Genomic DNA, 21,801 nt, shown 5'->3' with positions numbered 1-21,801 from the left:
GTAGGAAAGAGGATTGGGAGAAAGGTGATGGGGAAAATAGTTTTGGGGTAGATGGAGGGCAAAAGAGGGTGGCAAACAGTATAGGAGAAAGAAGAGGGCAAGCGGGAAGGGCAAAGGGCTTTGTGAAAAGATGGTGGTATTGTTTTATGTGGTTTTACACATATAAAATAGGTTTCTGTTCCTTTCCTTCTGAAAATTTTAAAATAGTCACAGCAAGTCTACTCGTACTATAAGAAATGAATCTGGCGAGGTGCAATGGCTCACACTTGTAATCCCAGCACTTTGGGAGGCCAAGGCGGGTGGATCACCTGAGGTCAGGAGTTCGAGACCAGCCTGGCCAATATAGTAAAATCCCGTCTCTACTAAAAATACAAAAAGTCACCAGGCGTGGTGGTGGGTCCTTGCAATCCCAGCTACTTGGAAGGCTAAGGCAGGAGAATTGCTTGAACCTACCAGGCAGAGGTTGCAGTGAACTGAGATTGTACCACTGCACTCCAGCCTAGGAGACAGAGCAAGACTCTATCAAAAAAAAAAAAAAAAAAAGGCGGGGGGAGAGAGAGAGAAAGAAAGAGAAAAGAGAAAGAAAGAAAAAAAAGAGAGGAAGGAAGGAAGGAAGGAAAGAAAGAGGAAGGGAGGGAGGGAGGAAGGAAGGGAAGGAAATATTCTAAATTACTGCTTTGAACTGCTGCAGAGTATTCTGTGGTAGGAACATACTATAGTTCATGTAGTTATTCTCCCATTGATGGACCTTTAGATCATTGCTAATATCTCACTGCTACCAGCAATACTGCTAAGATAATCTTGACTATACTTTCTTGCACACACATGCAAGTGTTTTGGTTTTAACAGGTATGTCAGATGCCCTCCAAATTGACTGCACTAATATGCACTCCCTCCGGTGGGACATGAGATTACCCATTTGCCCAACTCCGGCTAACATTTGTTATCAACATTAAAAATACTTGCCAATCTAATCAGTAAAAATAGCATCTCAATGCCCTCTTATTTGTATTTCCTTGATAAATGGTGAGATCGAGCATTTTTCTTTCTTAGCAAATTTAATTTCCTTGAACAGTGTTTTCACATAAATTGCCTATTTGCTATTCATTTGATTTTTTTTCTTATTGCCCATTTATTATGAACACTCATTTGTTTCGACTTTATTATCTTTGTGGGTTTTGTGTGTGTGTGTGTGTGTGTGTGTGTGTTTTGAGACAGAGTCTTACCTGTCACCCAGGCTAGAGTACAATGGCATGATCTCGGCTCACTGCAACTTCCACCTCCCAAGTTCAAGTGATTCTCCTGCCTCAGCCTCCAAAGTAGCTGGGATTACAGGTGCCCGCCACCAAGCCTGGCTAATTTTTGTACTTTTAGTAGAGATGGGGTTTTACCATATTGGCCAGGCTGGTCTTGAACTCCTGACCTCAAGTGATCCACCCTCCTCGGCCTCCCAAAGTGCTGGGATTACAGGCGTGAGCCACCGCGCCAGGCCTATCTTTGTTTTCTATTGATTATGCTCTGTTTCTCTTTTTGTCCTCATTCTTGATTTCTGTTGGGTTGATTGAAATTTCTTTGTTCCATCTTATTTCCTCTACTGGTTTGAAATTTACACATTTCATTGCTATTTTTCTAATAGTTACTCTTAATTTTTTATATCCATACATAATATTGCCTAACAAAACCTAAAGGTAAACAGTACATATAGACTCTTCCCAAACAAGGTAAGAAATGTTTACTTCCTCTCGGTGTTTTTCTTTTCCCCAACTCTCCTGTGGATATAATCGAGAATTCTAAATTGTAATTTTACGCATCCTTGGCAATCAATACTTTAGTGTTAAATGATAGCATTGGCTGATTACCTAGAGAAGTGTTACTTTTGTCACACTGCTTCTTCCTCTGGATTCATGTCATTTCTTGCAGGAGGACTTCTCAAGTAGTTCTTTTCAACAGAATCTGTTGGTGGTAAACTTTCTTAAATCTTGAATGTTCAAAAATGCCTTTGGGCCGGGTGTGGTGGCTCACGCCTATAATTCCAGCACTTTGGCAGGCCAAGGTAGTCAGATCACTTGAGCCCATTAGCCTGGGCAACATGGGAAAGCCCCGTCTCTACACAAAATGAAATACATTAGCCAGGCATGATGGTAGGTTCTTGTAGTCACAGCTACTTGGGGGGCTGAGGTGGAAGGATCGCTTGAGCCAGGGAGGTCAAGGCTGCAGTGAGCCATGATCATGCCGCTGCACTCCAGCCTGGGCAACAGAGCAATACCCTGTCTCAAAAAAGAAAATAATGGCTTTGTTTCAGGGTGCCCTTAAGTGATTCTGTAGCTGGGTTATAGAATTCAGCATATATTAGTTATTTTCCAACAGCTCATTGAAGACATTGCCTCATTGACCTGTATCCAGTGTTGCTAATGAAACTAATGAGGAAAATCTGATCCTTATTTCTTTGAATTTAAACTATTTTTTTGCTTTGGTAGCTTTTAACATTTTTCTCTCTATTTTCATAGCGTTCTTCACTTTCGGGGAATTTTTAGCTATTAAGTAAATACTACTTTCTCCCATTCTCTCTCTGTCTTTGGCATTCTTACTGGACGAAAGCTTCAATCTGGTCACCCAGCCTTTATGGCTGTTAACCTTTTCACCTTTTTTTCTTTGTGCTTTAACCTGGAAGACTCCCTCAACTGAATGCTCCGTCTTGCTAAAGGACACTTCAGTGTGTCTCTGCTGTTACTCAGCCTATCTCTACAAAGCACCAAAAAGAGTTTTTTCTTTCAATAACTTGGGCTTTAAGTTTTGAGATCTCTAACTGGTTCTTTTTCATCATTGCTTGGTTTTATTTTTCCTTGCTTTGCTGAAAGTGTTAAATGTACTTGCTTTAATTGACCTTTGAATGTATAGAAAATTTTTCATTTGCTCTATTTGTCTCGTCTCTTTCATAGCAGTCGGCTCCCTCAGACATCTGGCATTTCTTCAATGCACACTAGTTTTCTGGTTTCCAATTCTCCACCTGAGTCTCAGGATTCAGCAGCACTCCCAGGTGGGTGCAGACTCAGGTTACCTGGGCCTTGGCTTCTCCCATGGATTCTTAAGAGCTTCCTTGTTTATTTCTGTGATCCCAAGCAGTCCCCTTTATGACTTCGAGCCCACTTGTATAGTCAGTAATTTAATTTCTCTATCTGTTCTATCATTTATAAGGGCACAGCATGGAGTGGAGGGCCTTTCAGATATTTTTCTCGCCCCATCTTAAATCCCTAAATTACATTTAAAAAATTACCAGCAAAGCTTTTGCTTTTTATTGAGGAAGAATAGAGAACTCAGACATGAGTTTGGAGTAGGCGGGTGTATGTGCACGTGTGCCTATGCAGTTTAAACCTGTTCTGTAATGTATTGCAATAAATGTTTCCGTATCACTACAGTGAACAATTCAACTTCATAATAGGCCAATCTGGAACCTCCCAGAAAAATTTACTTTGGATGTTGGTGCTTTTTTTAAAAATAAATCATTAATATCTCTTGGAAGACCTAGTAGGAGTGGCTGACAAAGGTTAATAAATCTCATGATAATATGCTTGTTTTTGATGTGAACGTTGTTGCTCAGTCCACCCTAAAATGAAATTCACAGGGTTGGTTTAGATGTCTTCTTCCACGCCTGTCTTCACAATCTGCCATAGGAGTGCAGACTCCCCATCTGAGGCCTGGGTTTAACGCTCAAACAAGACAGATGCCAGCAGGAAATATCCGCCCTGCCTTAGCTGTAAATCTTGAGTCCTTGTCCTTGATATCCTAAAGGCCACCAGATGGAAACGTGATGCTGTGAAAAGAGATGCACTACCTTTTGTAAACGGGGATTGACCCTGCTGCTTTCTCAAAAGAGATTGTCTTTGTTGAATGTAAAACAAGGTTTTAGAAATTTGTCTTTGTTGAATGTAGATTAAAGAGGGCATTACATGAAAGCCTATGCATTTCCGCTTTGGAGAGGAATCCTTACATCCATTCTGACAGCATGGAGATAAAAAGTCTGTCTTCCTGTATTCATGTTTTGTTGTCACTTGCTCTTTTCTCTCTCCTTGGTCTGTGCCTACCATATCCTCTCTATGTCTTCTCTTTCCTTTTGATTTTTTTTTTGAGATGGAGTCTTGCTCTGTCACCAGGCTGGAGTGCAATGGCATGATATTGGCTCACTGCAACCTCTGCCTCCTGGGTTCAAGCAATTCTCCTGCCTCAGCCTCCCAAGTAGTTGGGCCTACAGGCGTGCACCACTACACGTAGCTAATTTTTGTATTTTTAGTAGAGACAGGGTTTCACCATGTTGGCCAGGATGGTCTTGATCTCTTGACCTCGTGATCGGCCTGCCTCAGCCTCCCAAAGTGCTGGGATTACAGACGTGAGCCACTGCAGCCAGCCTATCTCTTCTCTTTTTTGTCCTCTCCTTTGCTACCTGGAACCATCTTTTCATCCCTCCGGCCTTTGTCTCTTCCTATTTTCTGGCCATATGTGGATGAGAAAAATAATTATAAAAGTCATTTGTTGTTTTACTTACTACAAATGTATGATCTCTATTTTCATTGCAAAAGCCAATGAATAAGAATTTTTACCATTCCTTCATCATAAAAAATAAAACTGAGGGCTGGGGACGGTGGCTCACGCCTGTAATCCCAGCACTTTGGGAGGCCGAGGCGGGCGGCTCACAAGGTCAGGAGATTGAGACCATCCTGGCTAACATGGTGAAACCCCATCTCCACTAAAAATACAAAAAAAAGTAACTGGGCATGGTGCGGGCGCCTGTAGTTCCAGCCACTTGGGGGGCTGAGGCAGGAGAATGGCTTGAACCTGGGAGGCAGAACTTGCAGTAAGCCGAGATCGCGCCACTGTACTCCAGCCTGGGCGACAGAGCGAGGCTCAGTCTCAAATAAAGTAAAATAAAGTAAAATAAAAATAATAAATAAATAAAACTCAGGCCAGGTGTGGTGGCTCCTGCCTGCAATCCCAGCTACTTCGGAAGCTAAAGCGGGAGGATTGCTTAAGCCCAGGAGGGGTTGAGGCTGCAGTGAGCTATGACTGCACCACTGCACTCCAGCCTGCATGACAGAGCAAGATCCTCACTCTAAAAACAAACCACAAAACACCAAACAGAAAACTCCTGCATTCCACCAAAACTAACTACATAATTTAAAAAGTATTTTATACAGTTATAATAATCCAACCAAAAATTGCACCTTTTATAACTGTATGTCTCAATGAATTTTCACAAATAAAAAACATAGTCATTTAACCGGTACTGAGATCAGGAAATAGAACTTTACCAGCACCCCTGAAGCCCCCATCTGTCCCCATCTAGTCTCTACCTTCCTCTCACCCGAGGGCAATCATCACCCAGACTTCTAATAGCACAAAATAATTTCACCTATTTTTGTGCTTTATAAAAATGGCATGAAATGTCCTAGTTTGGGTTCCCCTAGGAGCTGCCCTGAGACAAGGATTTGGCGAGAGTGCCTTTATCTGGAGGCACAGGGAACACTGGGTGGGACACGAAGAAGTGAGCCAGGAAAGAGGCAGGCAGCAGCCATAAAGAAAAACCTGTTACGGGGCCTGACGTGGCAGCTCACACCTGTAATCTCAGCACTTTAGAAGGCCAAAGCGGGCAGATCCCTTGGGGTCAGGAGTTCAAGACCATCCTGGCCAACATGGTGAAACCCCGTCTCTACTAAAAATACAAAAATTAGCTAAGTGTGGTGGCAGGTGCCTGTAATCCCAGTTACTCAAGAGGCTGAGGCAGGAGAATCACTTGAGCCCAGGAGGTGGAGGGTGCATTGAGTGGATATCATGGCACTGCACTCCAGCCTAGGTGACAGAGCAAGACCCTGTCTCAAAAATAAATAAATATATATTTTTTCTTTTTTTTGGAGAGAGGCCGGTTTTGAACTGCTGGACTCAAGCAGTCATCCCATCTCAGTTGCCAAAGTGCTGGGATTACAGGTGTGAGCCACCACGCCCAGCTCATTTTGTATTTTCAGAGGACACGAGGTTTCTCCATGTTGGTCAGGCTGGTCTTACAATCCCGACCTCAGGTGATCTGCCCACCTCGGCTTACCAAAGTGCTGGGATTACAGACATGAGCCACTGCGCCCAGCCCTTTTTCATCATCCCTAATAGCCATGGAGCATTCTATTTAATCAACTGTATATGTAATTTATTTTTTCCGGGGGTAAGGGGCTCATATTCAACACAGATGGGAGGCCAGTTGGTGAGAAGGTGGCAGGCGGCACAGTCACTTATACAGCATGCCATACTGGTTCACTGTCAGACCAGTGATGGCCTCAGCTCCATTACCCCACCGGCTGACTCCGGCTCCTGCCTGGCTCGGCCCGGCCACCACAACCCCTCGGGAGCATTCAGAGGCATCACTGGAGGGTGTGTGGTTAGTGGAGCAGCTGGTGGTTCTCCGCATATCCCCTCTGGTCACGGGGAGGTCTCGTTTCTTCGGTCGAAGGCATTCCTGACTCCTTTCATGAACAGGTTTCATATTGCTTCTTGGTGTTCCTGGAGCCTGGAAGGAGTCTGCTTGCCACCTGGCCCATCAGAAGGGCTTCTTTGTAGCTTCTCTGTACCCCTCTCTGCTTCTGGCGGGGGCGCCCACATCTGAGCTTCCAGTGGTGCTTCTGAGCAGCTGTAGTAAGTGTCCTCCTGGCTGGCTCCAGAGCCAGCCCATTTCACAGCACTTCCTGGGGTCCACCCGATTGTCCTGGAGCTGCCACAACCAAGGTCGTGGTCCTCCCTGGCCCCAGAGCCGCCCCACACCCCTGTATATGCAATATTCATTAACCAGTCCCTTTTGGTGTCCATCTAGGTACAGGTCTCATTTTTCGAGCTAAAGTATCTATAATACACTGGAAGTGATACATGTCACCTCCATACTGTACACCAAACCTCATAAGCAGAGCAAACCTTTTTGACTTGGTTAACATTCTAGGATGTTTCTAATCACTTGGTAAAACAATTATGCTACAATAAATCTGTGTGTTTATCCTTTGGGCACCTGTGTGTACCTGTGCACACCTGGAGAATAAAGTCCTGTTTGAGGCACTGCCATCCAAAGAGGGTGTTTCAGTCTGTACTGCCACCAACAGTATGCTCGTGTTTCTGCACTCGCGTTTGGATCAGGAGAATTTGAAAGTCATCAGAAACCAAACCAAGATATAAGATCCAGCTGTAGCTGGAAAGTGGCAAACGTTCCAAAGCTAAAACACTGGCTATTCCTGGGCTGTTCCCAAACTGTGAGGCCAATTCTAGACGAGATCCAGAAATAGGGTGAGCAACTCATTTATTTTTTAAGCAAAACACCTTTTCTTCTTGTTTCTGCTAAGAACAAATAGCTTCCAGCAAGATAAATAGGGGATGCAATATTTTTATAAATTATTTCTCTTTTTATATTAAAAAAACTTTTTTAGGTTAAATGCTACTTAAAGATATGTTTAACCTGTATGATACTGACTTGCTCATGAGAAGAAAGAGAGAGGGTCAGGCCTCTGCCCACTACTACCCACTATCAACACGTAGGCCTGACATCAGTCTCTGCATAAATATTCTGGGCCAGGTGCGGTGGCTCACGCCTGTAATCCCAGCACTTTGGGAGGCCAAGGCAGGCGGATGATGAGGTCAGGAGACTGAGACCATCCTGGCTAACATGGTGAAACCCCATCTCTACCAAGAATACAAAAACTTAGCTGGGCATAGTGGCGGGTACCTGTAGTCCCAGCTACTCAGGAGACTGAGGCAGGATAATTGTTTGAACCCAGGAGGTGGAGGTTGCAGTGAGTCGAGACCATGCTACTGCACTCCTGCCTGGGCAACGGAGCGAGACTCTGTCTTAAAAAAAAAAAAAAAGAAAGTAAAAAATCAACAGCGGCTTCCAGGATGACTGAGCAGTGACTCAGTCTCTCCTTGACCAGATTCTGTAACTGTCCAGCAGAAATGCTTATCTGAGCTCTGGGAGAACAGGAAGCAGCTCAGTGGGGGCCTGCCTTGCTAAATTCTTCATCAAGCTGGTCTGTTATCTGCCCTGAGTCCTGCAAGAACATCTCAAGAAAAATCCAAAAACATGCAAGACAAATGAGGGTCCCCCCTTAGCGTGTTCTTGAAGCACTGAGGTGGCTGAAAGCTATGTATAGTTTCTGGGGAAACAGGTTTTTAGGAAACGTAGCACAGACACTATTCATCCAGAAGAGCCCCTTCCTGACATGAAAGATCTTAGCGTGAGAGAGAAGCATCTGATTCATCATGGGGACCTATCCAGCCAGCAGCAGGGGCCCCAATGCCAGTGTCCGCCTCAGCAGAGGAGACAAGGGGGACATGCAAAGGGTTTCTGTTGAAAAATACTTCATGTAGGGTGACTATACTTAGCAGCAATGTATTGTATATTTCAAAGTAGCTAGAAGGCTAGGCACGGTATCCCATGACTATAATCCCAGCATTTTGGGAGGCCCAGGCAGGCAGATCACTTGAGGTCAGGAGTTCAAGACCAGCCTGGATAGCTTGGTGAAACCCCGTCTCTACTAAAAATACAAAAAATAAAAAATAAAAAATTAGCCAGGCATGGTGGCCTGTGCTTGTAGTTCAAGCTACTCAGGAGGCTGAGGCAGGAGATTGCTTGAACCTGGGAGGCAGGGGTTGCAGTGAGCCAAGATCACACCATTGCCCTCCAGCCTGGGCGACAGAGCAGGACTCTGTCTCAAAACAAACACAAAAAAACAAAGTAGCTAGAAGAGGGGACTTGAAATGTATCCAACACATAGTAATACCAAATGTTCAAGGTGATGGGCACCCTAAGCACCCTGATTGATCACCACACAATCTGTGCATGTAATAAATACTCAAATATACTCCATACATATGTAAAATATTTTATATCAACAAGAAAATACTTTGCCTAGTGTTTGTATCCAAATGGGAATAAATCCAGGGCTCGAAGTACAGATTTCATGGTTTTTTATTGGGACTCGGGAAGGGTGGGCCGTGGTAGCAGGTGCACTCACTGTCCAAGTTTGCCCAGCCTCTCTGCTGCATGGGTGATGGCATTTGTGACTGTGTTGGTCACTGTCTCAGTGACTTCCTTCATCTTTTTGTCCCGACTCTTGGGTTTTCTTTATGGCTTCGGCAATGGCTGTTGGAAAGAAAGAGGAAGAATGTCCTAGTGATCCACCGGCTGAACTTGTGTCCCCTTGAGTGGCCTGTGGGATGTGGCCATCTTAATGGATTAGTCCCTGGAGTGGCCCAATGGGACCAAGGGCAGCAGGACTCCTGGCAGAATGAATTTGAATTTGGTTTTAATTTCCCCGACAACTTGTATTTCTTCAACTGTGAGTGAGACTGAGCATCTCATGGGTACATTGCCTGCTTGTCCTTTTTTCTGGAAAATGCCTGCTCATGTCTTTTGACCATTTTTATATTGGGTTGTTACATTGGATTATCATTTTTATTACACACATTTTTCATCAGTTTGTGATTTTTCTTTTGGCTTGGTTTATAGTTTGTTTGTTTGGTTTTTTTTTTTTGGCAATAGAAAATTTCGAAGTTTTGGATTGTCAAATTTACTTAGTATTTCCTTTATGGCTGCTGGTTTTTTTTTTTTCTCATGGTTCTAAAGATTCTCCCCTCTCCAAGATTAGGCCAAAGTCTCTTATGTTATTACTATGTCTAAATGTTTATGATGTCTTCCCCCTCAAAACGCATATGTTGAAATCCTCAGCCCTAATGGGATGGTATTCAGAGGTGGGGCCTTTGGGAGGTTGAAATTAGCACCCACATAAAAAAGACCACAGAGAGCTAGCTCCTCCCACCATGTGAGGACACAGCTAGGCCCATCCACGAACCAGGAAGACGCCCTCACCAGATGCCAAATCTGCCATTGCCTTGATCTTGCACTTCCCATCCTCCAGGAGTGTGAGAAATAAATTTCTGTTGTTTCTAAGTCACCCAGTTTACGGTTTTTGTTTTTGTTTTTGAGACAGAGTCTTGCCCTGTCACTTCGGCTGGAGTGCAGTGGCGTAATCTCAGCTCACTGCAACCTCCGCTTCCCAGGTTCAAGGGAGTCTCCTGCCTCTGACTCCTGAGCAGCTGGGATTACAGGCATGTGTCACCATGCCCCCCTTAGTTTTTGTATTTTTAGTAGAGACAGGGTTTCACCATATTGATCAGGCTGGTCTTCAACTCATGACCTTAGTTGGCCCACCCGCCTTGACCTCTCGAAGTTCTGGGATTGCAGGCATTAGTCATTGCGCTTGGCCTATGGTATTTTATAATAGCAGCCTAAGCTAAGATGGTTATCTCCTAGTAAGTTAATAAATTCATTTATGTAAATTTAAGTCCTTCATCTACCCGGAATCTATTTTGTTTAAAAGGAATGAGATATACACATGCTTTGTACATAGTTCTACTCATAGCTCACACACATCAATTTAACATTTAACATAGAATTTTACATGTTAAATGTTTTGTCCCAGTGTGCTGTCACATAGTCTTTTGTGACTTTGTCTTCTTATCATTCCACAGAGAGAACCATCTAGACAGTGCCCTAACGCAGTACGCTCTGTGGCCTCCGATGAGCATAGATAACTGCCCCAGCCGAGAGGCTCTGAAAGGTTGCGACATCAGGGGCAGAGTTTGACCTGGTTAGTCAAAGAACAGGTTGGCCCAGCACCTGGCTTCCCTTCCTCCCTCCCTGCTTCCCTGCCCGACCTCAGCCGGCTGTACCTTTCTGGCCAGTCTCCTCGGCATGTCCCACCACCTCCTTCACCACTTCCTCCACCGCATGAACTGAACAGAGGAGACAAGTCCAGGACGAGGTCTCAGAGCAGGCTCACTGCCCCTGAGTCAAGAGACAAGTCCAGGGTGAGGGCTCAGAGGAGACCAGTGTCCCTGAGTCCAGGGCGAGGGCTCAGAGCAGGCCCACTGCCCCCCAAGTCCAGGGTTAGGGCTTACAGCAGGCCCACTTATCCTCACAATGGACCTATGCATCCCTGGACATCCAAGGTGGGGGTCTGGGATGCCACCCCCAGCCAGGACAGACTGGCTCAGGAGGAGGACCTTCCCCCACAGCTGGCTTCATTCAGAGATGTCAGGGCCCTGGCTGCCTGGAGACGAGCTCAGTGAGCCCCATGAGGGCACGAGTCCCCCAAGCCCCTTGGCCCTGCCCGGCCTGGAATGGCAATGAGCAGGCCATCTTGCCAGCTGAGACATGAAGCCCAGGCTGGGCCTGTGTGCCAGGTCACACCCCTCTCAGGATGTGCTGGTGCCTGCCTCAGGTCAGTTTCCAACGCCTCATCCAGTAAAACCACATCTCTCAAAGCAATTCCTCCAACAAGAGGGAATTCTCTGCCTACTTCAGAGTTTTTTAAAGTGTGGGTGGTAGCGTGCTAGAACTGAAAAATTTCGGGTCAGAAGAAATGGTTCTTACTCTAACTCTACCTTCCACCTCTGGGTTCCCTCATCTTTAGAATAGGAATCTGTTGGGGTGATGAGACCCAACACCAGGCCGCAGGGGCGACAAAGTCTGGGGGTGGCAAAGGAATGAGAAAAAGACAGTTTGAGAGAGAAAATGGGACCAGGGGGCCACCGCGAGTGTGGGAGCGCATGCTATTTATTGGTGATCTACCAAGGAAACAGGTGGTGAGGATGTGAGGGTTGAAAAGAAATAGTGTATCAAGTGAATGAGAAACATATGGCTACTTGAGATAATGGGAGTGCTAGAAGCAAGGAGCCCGCAAATCTAGCAAGCCCTGCCTCAGCTTCTCTCCCAACACTCAGCTTTTCTCCCAACAGGAATGCAGAAACTCAGAGGCTAGTGAAAGGTTAAAGCAGGTGGTCCACACCAGCTGCAGAGTCAAAAACAAAATACGTGTCTGCTGCCATTTAGAAAGAGAACACAAACTCAGGCAAGACTGTTTTTCACATGATGACCCACGGGTGGTGCCTGGCTGGGCCTCCCCACGCACAGCTGCTGACCTCCGCATATAAAATACACTTCGGGACTGGGCGCAGTGGCTCATGCCTGTAATCCCAGCAGTTTGAGAGGCCAAGAGGAACGGATCACTTGAGGTCAGGAGTTTGAGACCAGCCTGGCCAACATGACAAAACCCCGTCTCTGCTAAAAATACAAAAATTAGCCGGGCATGGTGGTGGGTGCCTGTAATCCCAGCCACTCAGGAGGCTGAGGCACAAAATCATTTGAACCCAAGAGGCAGAGTTTACAGTGAGTCAACATCGCACCACTACACTCCAGCCTGGGTGACAGAGCAAGACTCTGTTTCAAATACAAATACAAATAAAAATAAACATGCTTTAGGGGACTTGGATGAAATTGAAAATGTCCTTTTTGACTTTGAACAGATCAGACTTGGTGACTTGTTAAGAAATCTTTGAAGCTTTAAAGTTATGGTAAAAATAAAAATCCATCTTCCTTTTCCTGCATAGGTTATTCAGAATAGGCTGTTTTGACAAGAAAGGTTCCCCAGATTTCCAGAGGGAAGGGTCCAAGCTGCCAGTGTTCACCTAGCACCAGGACTCATGCCCTGCCCCCAGGAGACCTCCCCAGCTCTGCACCCCTTAACTCTGTGCTGTCCTGGTGGGGCTGGAGACCAGGGTTCCTGAGGGACCAAGGCCTCCCCCCAGGGCCTCATCTGCCCACTAAGATCCGCCTCCAACAGACCCAGTCTGCCCCAGATACCCCTAGCCCAGGTAGAAAGGAGCCCCGGGTCCTCACTGACTCCCTCGGTGGCCTTCTCGGTGCGGTGGTCCAGGCCCTCAGCAGCCAGCTTCCCCAGGCCTCCCAGCATCACGTGGCAGCAGACAGTGGCCAACTAGGATGCTGAGGACTGGCCCAACGTGCTTTTATAGCTGCCCCTGGTGCCGCTCTAGGCTCTGAGGCAACAAGCCCTTGCTCCAGCCCAGGCTGGACAGGTGAGTCAGAAAGGGCGACAGCAGGCACTGGGGTGGCAGCATCCCCTGACAGCATGAGACTTCTGTAGCCCTGTCCTACGGACCCCGTGAAGGACAGGGGCAGGGAGCAGGGCTGAGGCTGGACAGGAGAGATCTGGACATGCCTCTTCCTTGAGGCAGAGGGCCTGAGTCCCAGCCCCCCGAGACCAAAGCTTCCCAAGCCTGGGCACTGATATGTACCTGGAGACAAGGCCTAGGATTCTAAGCCTACTGCTCAAGGTCCGCCATGTGGCCCGGTAAAGGGTTTGGGGGTTCTATAGGCTTGGAGATCTGGGCAGTGCTTTGGGTCACAAACACAAGTGGAGTGAGGGTGACTGTCCTCCCCATTCCTGGAGACCCTGGCTCTGCAGAGCAGTTTGCAGCCTCCATGGGATAGGTGGGGTGTTCAGGGGGGCACAGCACTGAGCAGAAACATAGTCACTTAGTGCTGCTCAGCTGATGCTCACTCACCCTAGAGGCTCTGTGACATCAGTGGTGCCCTCCTATCCCCTGGCAGTCCTGAAGGAGTAGACAGAGGCCTCCACCACCACTCAGGGAGATGCTTCCAGTCCTAATTAGAATCCCCGAGAAAGCAGCTTCCCTGGCTCCTGGCACATCGCATGAGAAGTGGCAGGGCTGCTCCCTAGTCACTCATGATGGACAGAGATGCCTCAAGCCACCTGCCACATGCTGGTTCCCTTAGTCACCAGCCCAACCTGAGCCTCCGTTTCCTCACCTGTAAAATGGGGATAGCGTGCCTTCCTGGCTGTGTCACTAATCATCCCTGAGACAAAGCATGCCAGCTCCTGGTAAACACCTGTTCCCTCCACTCGTCACTGAGGTGCTGGGCGGTGCCCTTGGGCAGTGAGTTCTGACCAACCGGTGGGGTGGGCCAAGGAGTGACTGGGACATGAGGCTGCCTGGAGCCAGAGGGCTGGGAGATGTGACTGCCGCTGGCCAGGAGCCAAGGAGAGGTGTTCCTGTGCTCCTCCTTCTGGGGTGCAGGCCTGGGGCAGGGGTCTGAGGCTCTCTCCCCAGTGCAGGCTCCTGGAGCTGTTCTCCTGGGTGTATTGGGGCCTGATTAGTTTACTGGACTGTGGGCCCTCCCAGCCTGGGACTCTGGAGCTGAGACCCTCTTGCATGCCTGCATGGTGTTTGGGGGCTCCAGGGCTATGGCCAGTCCCCCTAGGGTGGGCAGTGGGTATCGTGGGCAGCAGGACCTCTGGGTCTCAAGGCCACGGCCCAACACATGCCATTGCTGTCTCCTTTGGGCAGGGGTGAATCGGGGCTTAAACAATTTAGAGGGGCCCTCTTTATGAAAGGGAATACAATCATACGATTCTTGCACATTTTTCATTGATATACGTATGAACTTCTGGATCCAGACGGGGCTGTGAAAGTGGGGGGGCCTGGAGCTCGGGCGGGTCCAGATGACCGTGTCCTCCTTTGTAACAGCCAGAGTCCAGGATGTTTTGCTCAGGGCATTGGGCTGGCACTGCAGAGGGTTGGGGGGTGGGGGGACCCCGGGGACACGGCTGGTGGGAATTGTGCTAGGAAACCTCAGGGATGCTCCCTGGACCTGTCAAAGGCCCTTCCCTGCTCCTTCTGAGGCTGTGTGTCCCCCACCCCCACATGGGTCCTTTCTATGCCTGTTCCCCTGACAAGTGTCGTCTGCCTGCTCTAGAATGGTTTCCAGACCCCACAGACCCCCTCCTCATGAGCTCCCACCCTAGGGTACTCTGCACCAGTCCCCTCTCTCAGGAGCTCACCAGCCCCAGACAGCCTGTTGTCAGAGCTCAGCCACACAGCAGGACCCTGGCCCACTGCCCAGCCCAGAGCCACCACAGCCTCTGGGGACAACTGCCCTTCCCACCCCCTCCACATGGTGCCTGCCCATGAGACCCTGCCCTGCTAATTTAATGCACTGCCTTGGTGTGAGCACTGTGATTCTAATGACAACACACCACGGCCCTAGACCTCCTGGGCAAGGCTGGGTCCAGACACAGATCCCGAATGCCCGCGGGGGAGAAGACAAGAGGCCTGGGGAGGCCCAGGACCAGACATGGGCCCCAGGCCCTGGTGCCCTCCCATTGGCCTTCCAGCTGCTGCTGCTGTAACCAGATCCCCGTCCACCCAGCCCAGCCCATGGGCCCCAGCAGGCCCTCTGTGCCCCACTTCTGGGGCAGACCCCTAAGAGTGGGACCCCTTTCTAGCCAAAGAACCTGAGATAGCCCCAAATCCTCCTAACCGTGATGGATCCTGGTCTGAGGGGCTGGGCTCAGGTGACTCCTGCAGGGAACTTCACCTGCCTGGATGAGGTCAAGGGTGAATTAGGTGGGGCCTGCCCCCCCCCACCCCATCGTGAAAGAGGTCCAGCCCACAGTGGGCCCAAGGGGGCTTCCCTTGGACCCAGGGACCCCAGTCAGCATATCCTGAGTCAGAAGGTCAAGTCCAGCCTCAGGCAGGGAGAATCTGGCTTTGACAGGAGCAGATACATTCTCAAGGTGGGATTTGCCCAACAAACTAGCTTGGCAAGGGACTAGCTGGCTGAATCACTGAGTCAAGGAGAGCCAGTGTTTCAAATAGCAATTTGCCAACTTAGCAATTACCAATTCTGAAAAATAATTTATTTGAAATACTTAAATACTTAGGCTGTCTCATGTCTAAAGCCTGATGATGCCTTGTGTGATTTAAAGGACAGACGTCACGAATGCTGAGAGTTTTCTGGCAGTCCATCCTGCCGGTGTCTTCTCCCACTTTTGTTCTGTGGATTTGAGCTCACAGTTTGTGCTGTGCCCACCGCCTGCCCCCGCTAACGAGACTCCCGGAGACTTGGCTGGCCAGTCACCAGAGGAACAGGGGCCCGGCAGCACGCCAGCATCCACCCACCTGTGGGTACCAGTCAGGCTCCTGGGGGAAGCCAGAGGACGTATTCGAATGGATACTTGAGGAAACAGGCTGTTCACAGAAGTGTGGACAGAGTTAAGGGAACCGGTGAGAGATGAGGAATGCCCTGGAGCAGGAAGAAGGGGAGCTGTTCTCTCCCTGGGTCTAGAGGGACAGGAAAAGTGTCCACAGACCCCAAAGACAGCTGTGGGTGTAGAGGAGGATCATCAGGAGCTGCAGTCATCAGTAGAAAGATGTGGCCACTGCCAAACCAGCAAGGAAGAATCTGAGCGAATAACCACATCTCCTCTCTCCCACCTCCTGTGATGTCCCCCATTGTCTGAATTCCACTAGGGCCAGAGAGCGAGGCATGCTGGTGATGCAGCCCAAGAGGGAGCGGGCAGAGAGGAGCCAGTGGGTATGGAGGTGAAACAGAGAAACAGAATTCCAGCTCACTCTGCGGGATGTCTGGGTCTGATAGAAACATGGCAGCAGCTTTATTATTATTATTATTATTATTATTATTATTATTATTATTATTACTACTATTATTTTGAGATGCTCTTGTTGCCCAGGCTGAAGTGCAGTAGCGTGATCTCAGCTCACTGCCGAATTCTGCCTCCCAGGTTCAAGAGATCCTCCTGCCTCAGCCTCCCGAGTAGCTGGGATTATAGGCACATGCCACAACGCCTTGCTAATTTTTTGTATTTTTGGCAGAGAACGGGTTTCACCATGTTGGCCAGGCTGGTCTCGAACTCCTGACCTCAGGTGATCCGCCCGCCTCGGCCTCCCAAAGGGCTGGGATTACAGGTGTGAGCCACTGTGCTAGGCCTGCAGCAGCTTAATTTTACAGTGTCCCTTTTCTCCTTCTGGAAACTATATGGAGCAACAACAAGACTGAGGAGGAGGAAGAGGAGGAGGAGGAGGAGGAGGGGGAGGAAGAAGAAAAAGCCCATCATCAACACACACATCAAACTCAACTTCAGAGAAATTAGGAAGCTGGGAAGCCACGTAAACCCAAAAGCAGGTGACACCAGCAGAACCAACACAGGAAGCCAGGGAAGTGCAGAAGAACAGGGCATGAGGGGTGGCCAGGGGGGATCTTCATTGTTGCCAGCAACACACACTCCCAGGAGGAGAGGACCCTCAGAGTGAGAATGGAAAGCTGTGGAATTGAAGAATGAAGGAGTAGGTGCTGCCCGGGGAAGTCTGGGGTGCAGAATCTGAAAGCATCCCTTCCCAAGAGAGACAGGAACACTTGGGAAGGCAGGGCTGAGTCGCTGGAGGCTGTATCTGTGAAAGGAGGCTGGCAGTAGAAACTGCCTGAAGCCGAGTGGGTTCTGAGAGGCAGAGGGGCAGCGCTACAGAGGTGAGGCTGATGCTTCTGTGCAGGAAGGGCAGGCTCCTGAGGAAGGGAGCCCCGAATGCTCTCCACTAGATTCCCAGGGAGCCCCACTCCCCCCACAGGGACCTCATGCTGACAATGAAATCCCATTCATATTGGAACCTCCGACACACTGCCGTGAATGTGAGGGTTTCGTGACTGATGGGGTAGGTTTCTCTTCCAACTCAAAAGTAAAATTTCCATTTATTCCTCCCCCAGCCTCTCTGAACGTTCACCTCTTAGATAACCACAGTACGGTGATCAGAAAAAAGAAATCCACATTCTCATATTTAACTATATTAAAATTATTTCATAAAATAACCAATTTAATTAATTAAATACATTTAAATAATGTTTAAATATATTTAAATTATTTAATTTAAAATGAACATATTAGCTAAACTAAAGCCCTTACTGGAGTTTCACCACTTTTTCCACTAATGTCCTTTTTCTGTTCCCAAGTGCCACCCAGGATCACGGGGCATTTAGTTATTTCTTAGTCTCTTGCCATTTTGTAGGACTGCAGTGAGAGTTCCTCAGTCTTTCCTTATCTTTTGTAACCCTGACACTTTGAACCAGTACTGATCGGTATTTGTCAAATGTTCCTCGATTTGGGTTTGTCTGATGTATTTCCATGACTGGACTGAAGTTATGCACTTTTGGCCATTACAGTACAAAAATGATGTGGAATCCTTCCCCGTGCATTCCATTAGAGTTATGGCACTGATAGTTCTTCTTACTGATGATGTTGAACTTGTTCATTTGGTTCAGGTTTCTGCTTGAACAGGGACCTGGGAGGCAGAGCCTGCAGTGAGCCAAGATCACATGATTGCACTCCAGCCTGGGCTACAGAGAGAGACTCCACCTCAAAAAAAAAAAAAAAAAAAAAAAAGATACATTTTCTGTTATTTGGGTAGTATATTTACTCATACTAGCTCACTAACTAAACACAGCTGCAGATCAGTTCTTATTCCAGCACATTCTTTTTACAACACTTAAGATGACTAAATGTGACATGAAATGGGGAAGATTTAAAAAAAGATGCCTTTGACTTCAGCATGAAACAGATACAAGTGTATGATGAAAATACAACCTCAATAAAAGCGCCACTTACCGTAAATGAGTATAACTCTTCATCACATACGCTCAAAGATCTATCTGCATCTCTATAAAATAAGAGTGTGCATTACTTCAAAAGCTGTTAATATCTTAGTATAATACCTGTTTAGTAAAATAATGCCTCCTGTGTGCTTTGGTGTTTACCAAAGCAGTTTTTACGAAACCTTCTCCTGGATCCTGACTTGCAGAGGATTTCCTGACTACTTCTTTCACAGCACTTCATGTCCTGTACTGTGAAGTCTTTTATATGATAACCAGTCAGAAGTGCCCATAAGTATTGACTCTCCCTAACAGGCGATGGCAATAAACCAAATATATTTTCACTCTTCTAACCACACACTGAAACACAAGAATGTTTTACAAAGCAGTAGTGATGAACTTTAATAAATGTAAACGTGATTCAGATTTTCTAGCTTCCTTTCTCTTTAGTTCTCTGTAGTATAGTCTCATGATGTATTTATGTATTTTCTGTTGTTTGAATTAAAAACTCATCTGCCTTTTTAAGAGGCCAGTCTTTGATGAACTTTAAACTTTGTAAAAAACTAATGCATTGTGCCTGTGTGATAAACCAGTGGTTCTCCAAATGTGCTCTGTGGACCTCTCAGGATCCCCAAGACCCTTTCCAGAAGAGGCCAACGGGGTTTTTTTTTTTTTGAGACCTAGTTTCACTCTTGTTGCCCAGGCCGGAGTGCAATGGCGTGATCTCAGCTCACGGTAACATCTGCCTCCCGAGTTCAAGTGATTCTCCTACCTCAGCCTCCCGAGTAGCTGGGATTACAGGTGCCCGCCACCACACCTGGCTAATTTTTATAGTTTTAGTAGAGATGTGGTTTCACCATGTTGGCCAGGCTGGTATTGAACTCCTGACCTCAGGTGATCTGCTCGCCTCAGCCTCCCAAAGTGCTGGGATTACAGGCCTGAGCCACTGTGCCTGGCCAACACTGTTCTGAATCATATGAATTAAAACTGAGAAAGCTGATTAAAAAATTTAAAAATTTGTAAAAGTAATACAACGTCATTGCCTGCTTTTTCGTTGACACTTGCCATGATTGTGTAAAAGTAAAAATGGGTAAAACTGCTGGTTTCTCAGCATAAATCAAGGCAGTGGTACCAATTACATTAGTCACTCTATTCTTTACTGTCCCCTGCAGTTAAAAAATGTAGCCTGAATTACTTAAGAATGTCTTTGATGAAGCAGTAAAAATTAATGTTACTAAATCTTGACATGTCTCCTTAATATTCTGAATAAGTGAAAAGTTAACAAGAAGCGCTTCTGCTGACTGTAGTATGGTTATTGTTGTTGCTGTTGTTTAAAAAAAAAAGAATTCGGGATTTAATTGTGAACTGAACAACCAATTTTTTCACAGAACATCATTTTTATTTAAAAGTAAAACTGGGCCAGCGCAGTGGCTCATGCCTGTAAAATCCCAGCACTTTGGGAGGCCAAAGCTGGCAGATGGCTTGAGCTCCTTCAGCAGTTCAAGACCAGCCTCGGCAACATAACGAAACCCTGTCTCTACCAAAAATACAAGAAAATTAGCCTGGCGTGGTGCCACACATCTGTGGTCCCAGCTACACAGGATTCTGAGGTGAGAGGATTGCTGGAGCTGAGATCATGTCAAAGCACTCCAGCCAAGTGACAGAATGAGACTCAGTCTAAAAAGAAGTACAACTATCATTCTCAAAAATAAATGGAGAGGTTGTCCCTTCAAGGAAAATAAGTATTTGTTCCCAATGATGAAATTTAAGCTTTCCTGAGGACTTTGAAAAACTTCTTCCTGCTACTGTAGGCTTGACAGCTTTTCAATACTTAAAGGTGTTTTAAAGTAAGATTGGTGGTTAAACTAAAAGTGATTTTTGACATAATAAAACATAAACCAATATATTCCAAGTAACTAATGCATAACATTATAAATGCAAGTATGGGAGGAAAGATCCATTTACTGTGCAAGAAAGATCAATGAGTACTGACGGAATAAATTTATTAATACATAAAATGCCACTGGAACTAATTTCAGAAAGTAGCACTTGTGAAGTTTTGATTTAGTATTTAAAAATACCCAAAACTGTCTGAAAACTTTAAAAATACACCTTTTACCAACTACATATTTGCATGAGGTTAGGTCATCTTACTGATTCTTTTTTTTCTTTTTTTGAGACGGAGTCCCTCTGTCACTGAGCCTAGAGTACAATGGGGAGATCTCGGCTCACTGCAACCTCCGCCTCCCAGGTTCAAGTGATTCTCTGGTCTCAGCCTCCCAAGTAGCTGGGACTACAGGCGAGAACCACCATGCCCAGTCATTTTTTGTACTTTCAGTAGAGGCGGGTTTCACCATGTTAGTGGGGCTGCTCTCAAACTCCTGACCTCAAGTGATCCACCCACCTCGGCCTCCCAAAGTGCTGAGATTGCAGGTGTGAACCACTGCGCCCGGCCATCTTACTGCTTTTTTTTTTTTTTTTTTTTTTTGAGACGGAGTCTTGCTGTCACCCAGGCTGGAGTGCAATGACACGATCTCAGCTCACTGCAACGTCCACCTCCCAGGTTCAAGTTGTTCTCCTGCCTCAGCCTCCAGAATAGCTGGGACTACAGTGTGTGCCACCACACTTGGCTAAGTTTTTGTATTTTTAGTAGAGACGGGGTTTCACCATGTTACCCAGGATGGCCTCGATCTCCTGACCTTGTGATCTGCCCGCTTCGGCCTCCTAAAGTGCTGGGATTACAGGAGTGAGCCACTGCGCCCAGTCTCTTACTGCTTTTTAAAAGCAAATTAGAAAGAAAGATCTAGAGAATACAGTTGTCTCCTATCAAGCTCAACATGAGAGACTTTAAATAATATAAATACATGACACTTTTTACTCAACTTTTTATTGTAGAAAAGTTATTTTTCAGTGAAAAATTTCTGTTAAAAATATTGTTCTCAAGGAATATTTTCTGGTATTACAACCTGGGTCAGGGTTACTACTGACATCCAGTTGGTAGAGGCCATGAAAGCGGCTAAACTCTCTGCAATGCACAGGACAGTCCTCACAACAAAGCGTTATCTAGCTCATAATATCAACAGTGGTAAGGCTGTGAAATCTAAACTAAAAATAGATTTTGAAAAAAATCTCAGTTTTCTATTTCTACCACAGTCAATATCAATATAATCAACATAAACACACTCTTTGAGATGCTCAATCATTTAAGAATTAAGAGTCTTAAGGAACAAAGAAAACACAAATAATTTGCTTCGATATTTTAGCAGGCACAATACAGCTTATGATGTCTACAGCTGTGACCTAACACTGAGCTTGACATCTTGCAAAGTAATTAGCTAGAATAACAAGACAGGTTTCTAAAAAGCTCACCTCTGCGTGATATCATGATGTATCTCCAAGGTCACTCTGTGGAAGGAAAAACAATTCATAACAATAGATGTTATCACTTGTTAGGCCTGAAG

At 46.6% G+C, this 21,801-nt stretch overlaps 1 protein-coding gene across 11 annotated transcripts in view; it reads right to left on the bottom strand.

Annotated features, from left to right (window-relative positions):
* Nucleotides 1-8,948: 8,948 nt before the first annotated feature.
* The window catches only part of LOC103215804 (arf-GAP with GTPase, ANK repeat and PH domain-containing protein 5-like), a 62,862-nt gene continuing 50,009 nt past the window's right edge, over nucleotides 8,949-21,801 (bottom strand). For 10 of the 11 annotated variants that reach the window (XM_073018958.1, XM_073018959.1, XM_073018960.1 and 7 more), the window contains 3 exons: nucleotides 21,710-21,745; nucleotides 18,357-18,408; nucleotides 17,686-18,107 (listed from right to left, as the gene is read on the bottom strand). In XM_073018958.1, the coding sequence (XP_072875059.1) occupies nucleotides 17,979-18,107; nucleotides 18,357-18,408; nucleotides 21,710-21,745 (217 nt within the window). In that variant the 3' untranslated portion in view covers nucleotides 17,686-17,978. Of the gene's footprint in view, nucleotides 9,161-17,685; nucleotides 18,108-18,356; nucleotides 18,409-21,709; nucleotides 21,746-21,801 lie in introns of those variants that run through there. The other variant, XM_073018965.1, reaches the window with a different exon arrangement.

The sequence above is a fragment of the Chlorocebus sabaeus genome, chromosome 9 (assembly GCF_047675955.1).
Source record: "Chlorocebus sabaeus isolate Y175 chromosome 9, mChlSab1.0.hap1, whole genome shotgun sequence".
Taxonomy (NCBI): domain Eukaryota; kingdom Metazoa; phylum Chordata; class Mammalia; order Primates; family Cercopithecidae; genus Chlorocebus; species Chlorocebus sabaeus.
This window is presented reverse-complemented; position numbering and strand designations above follow the sequence as displayed.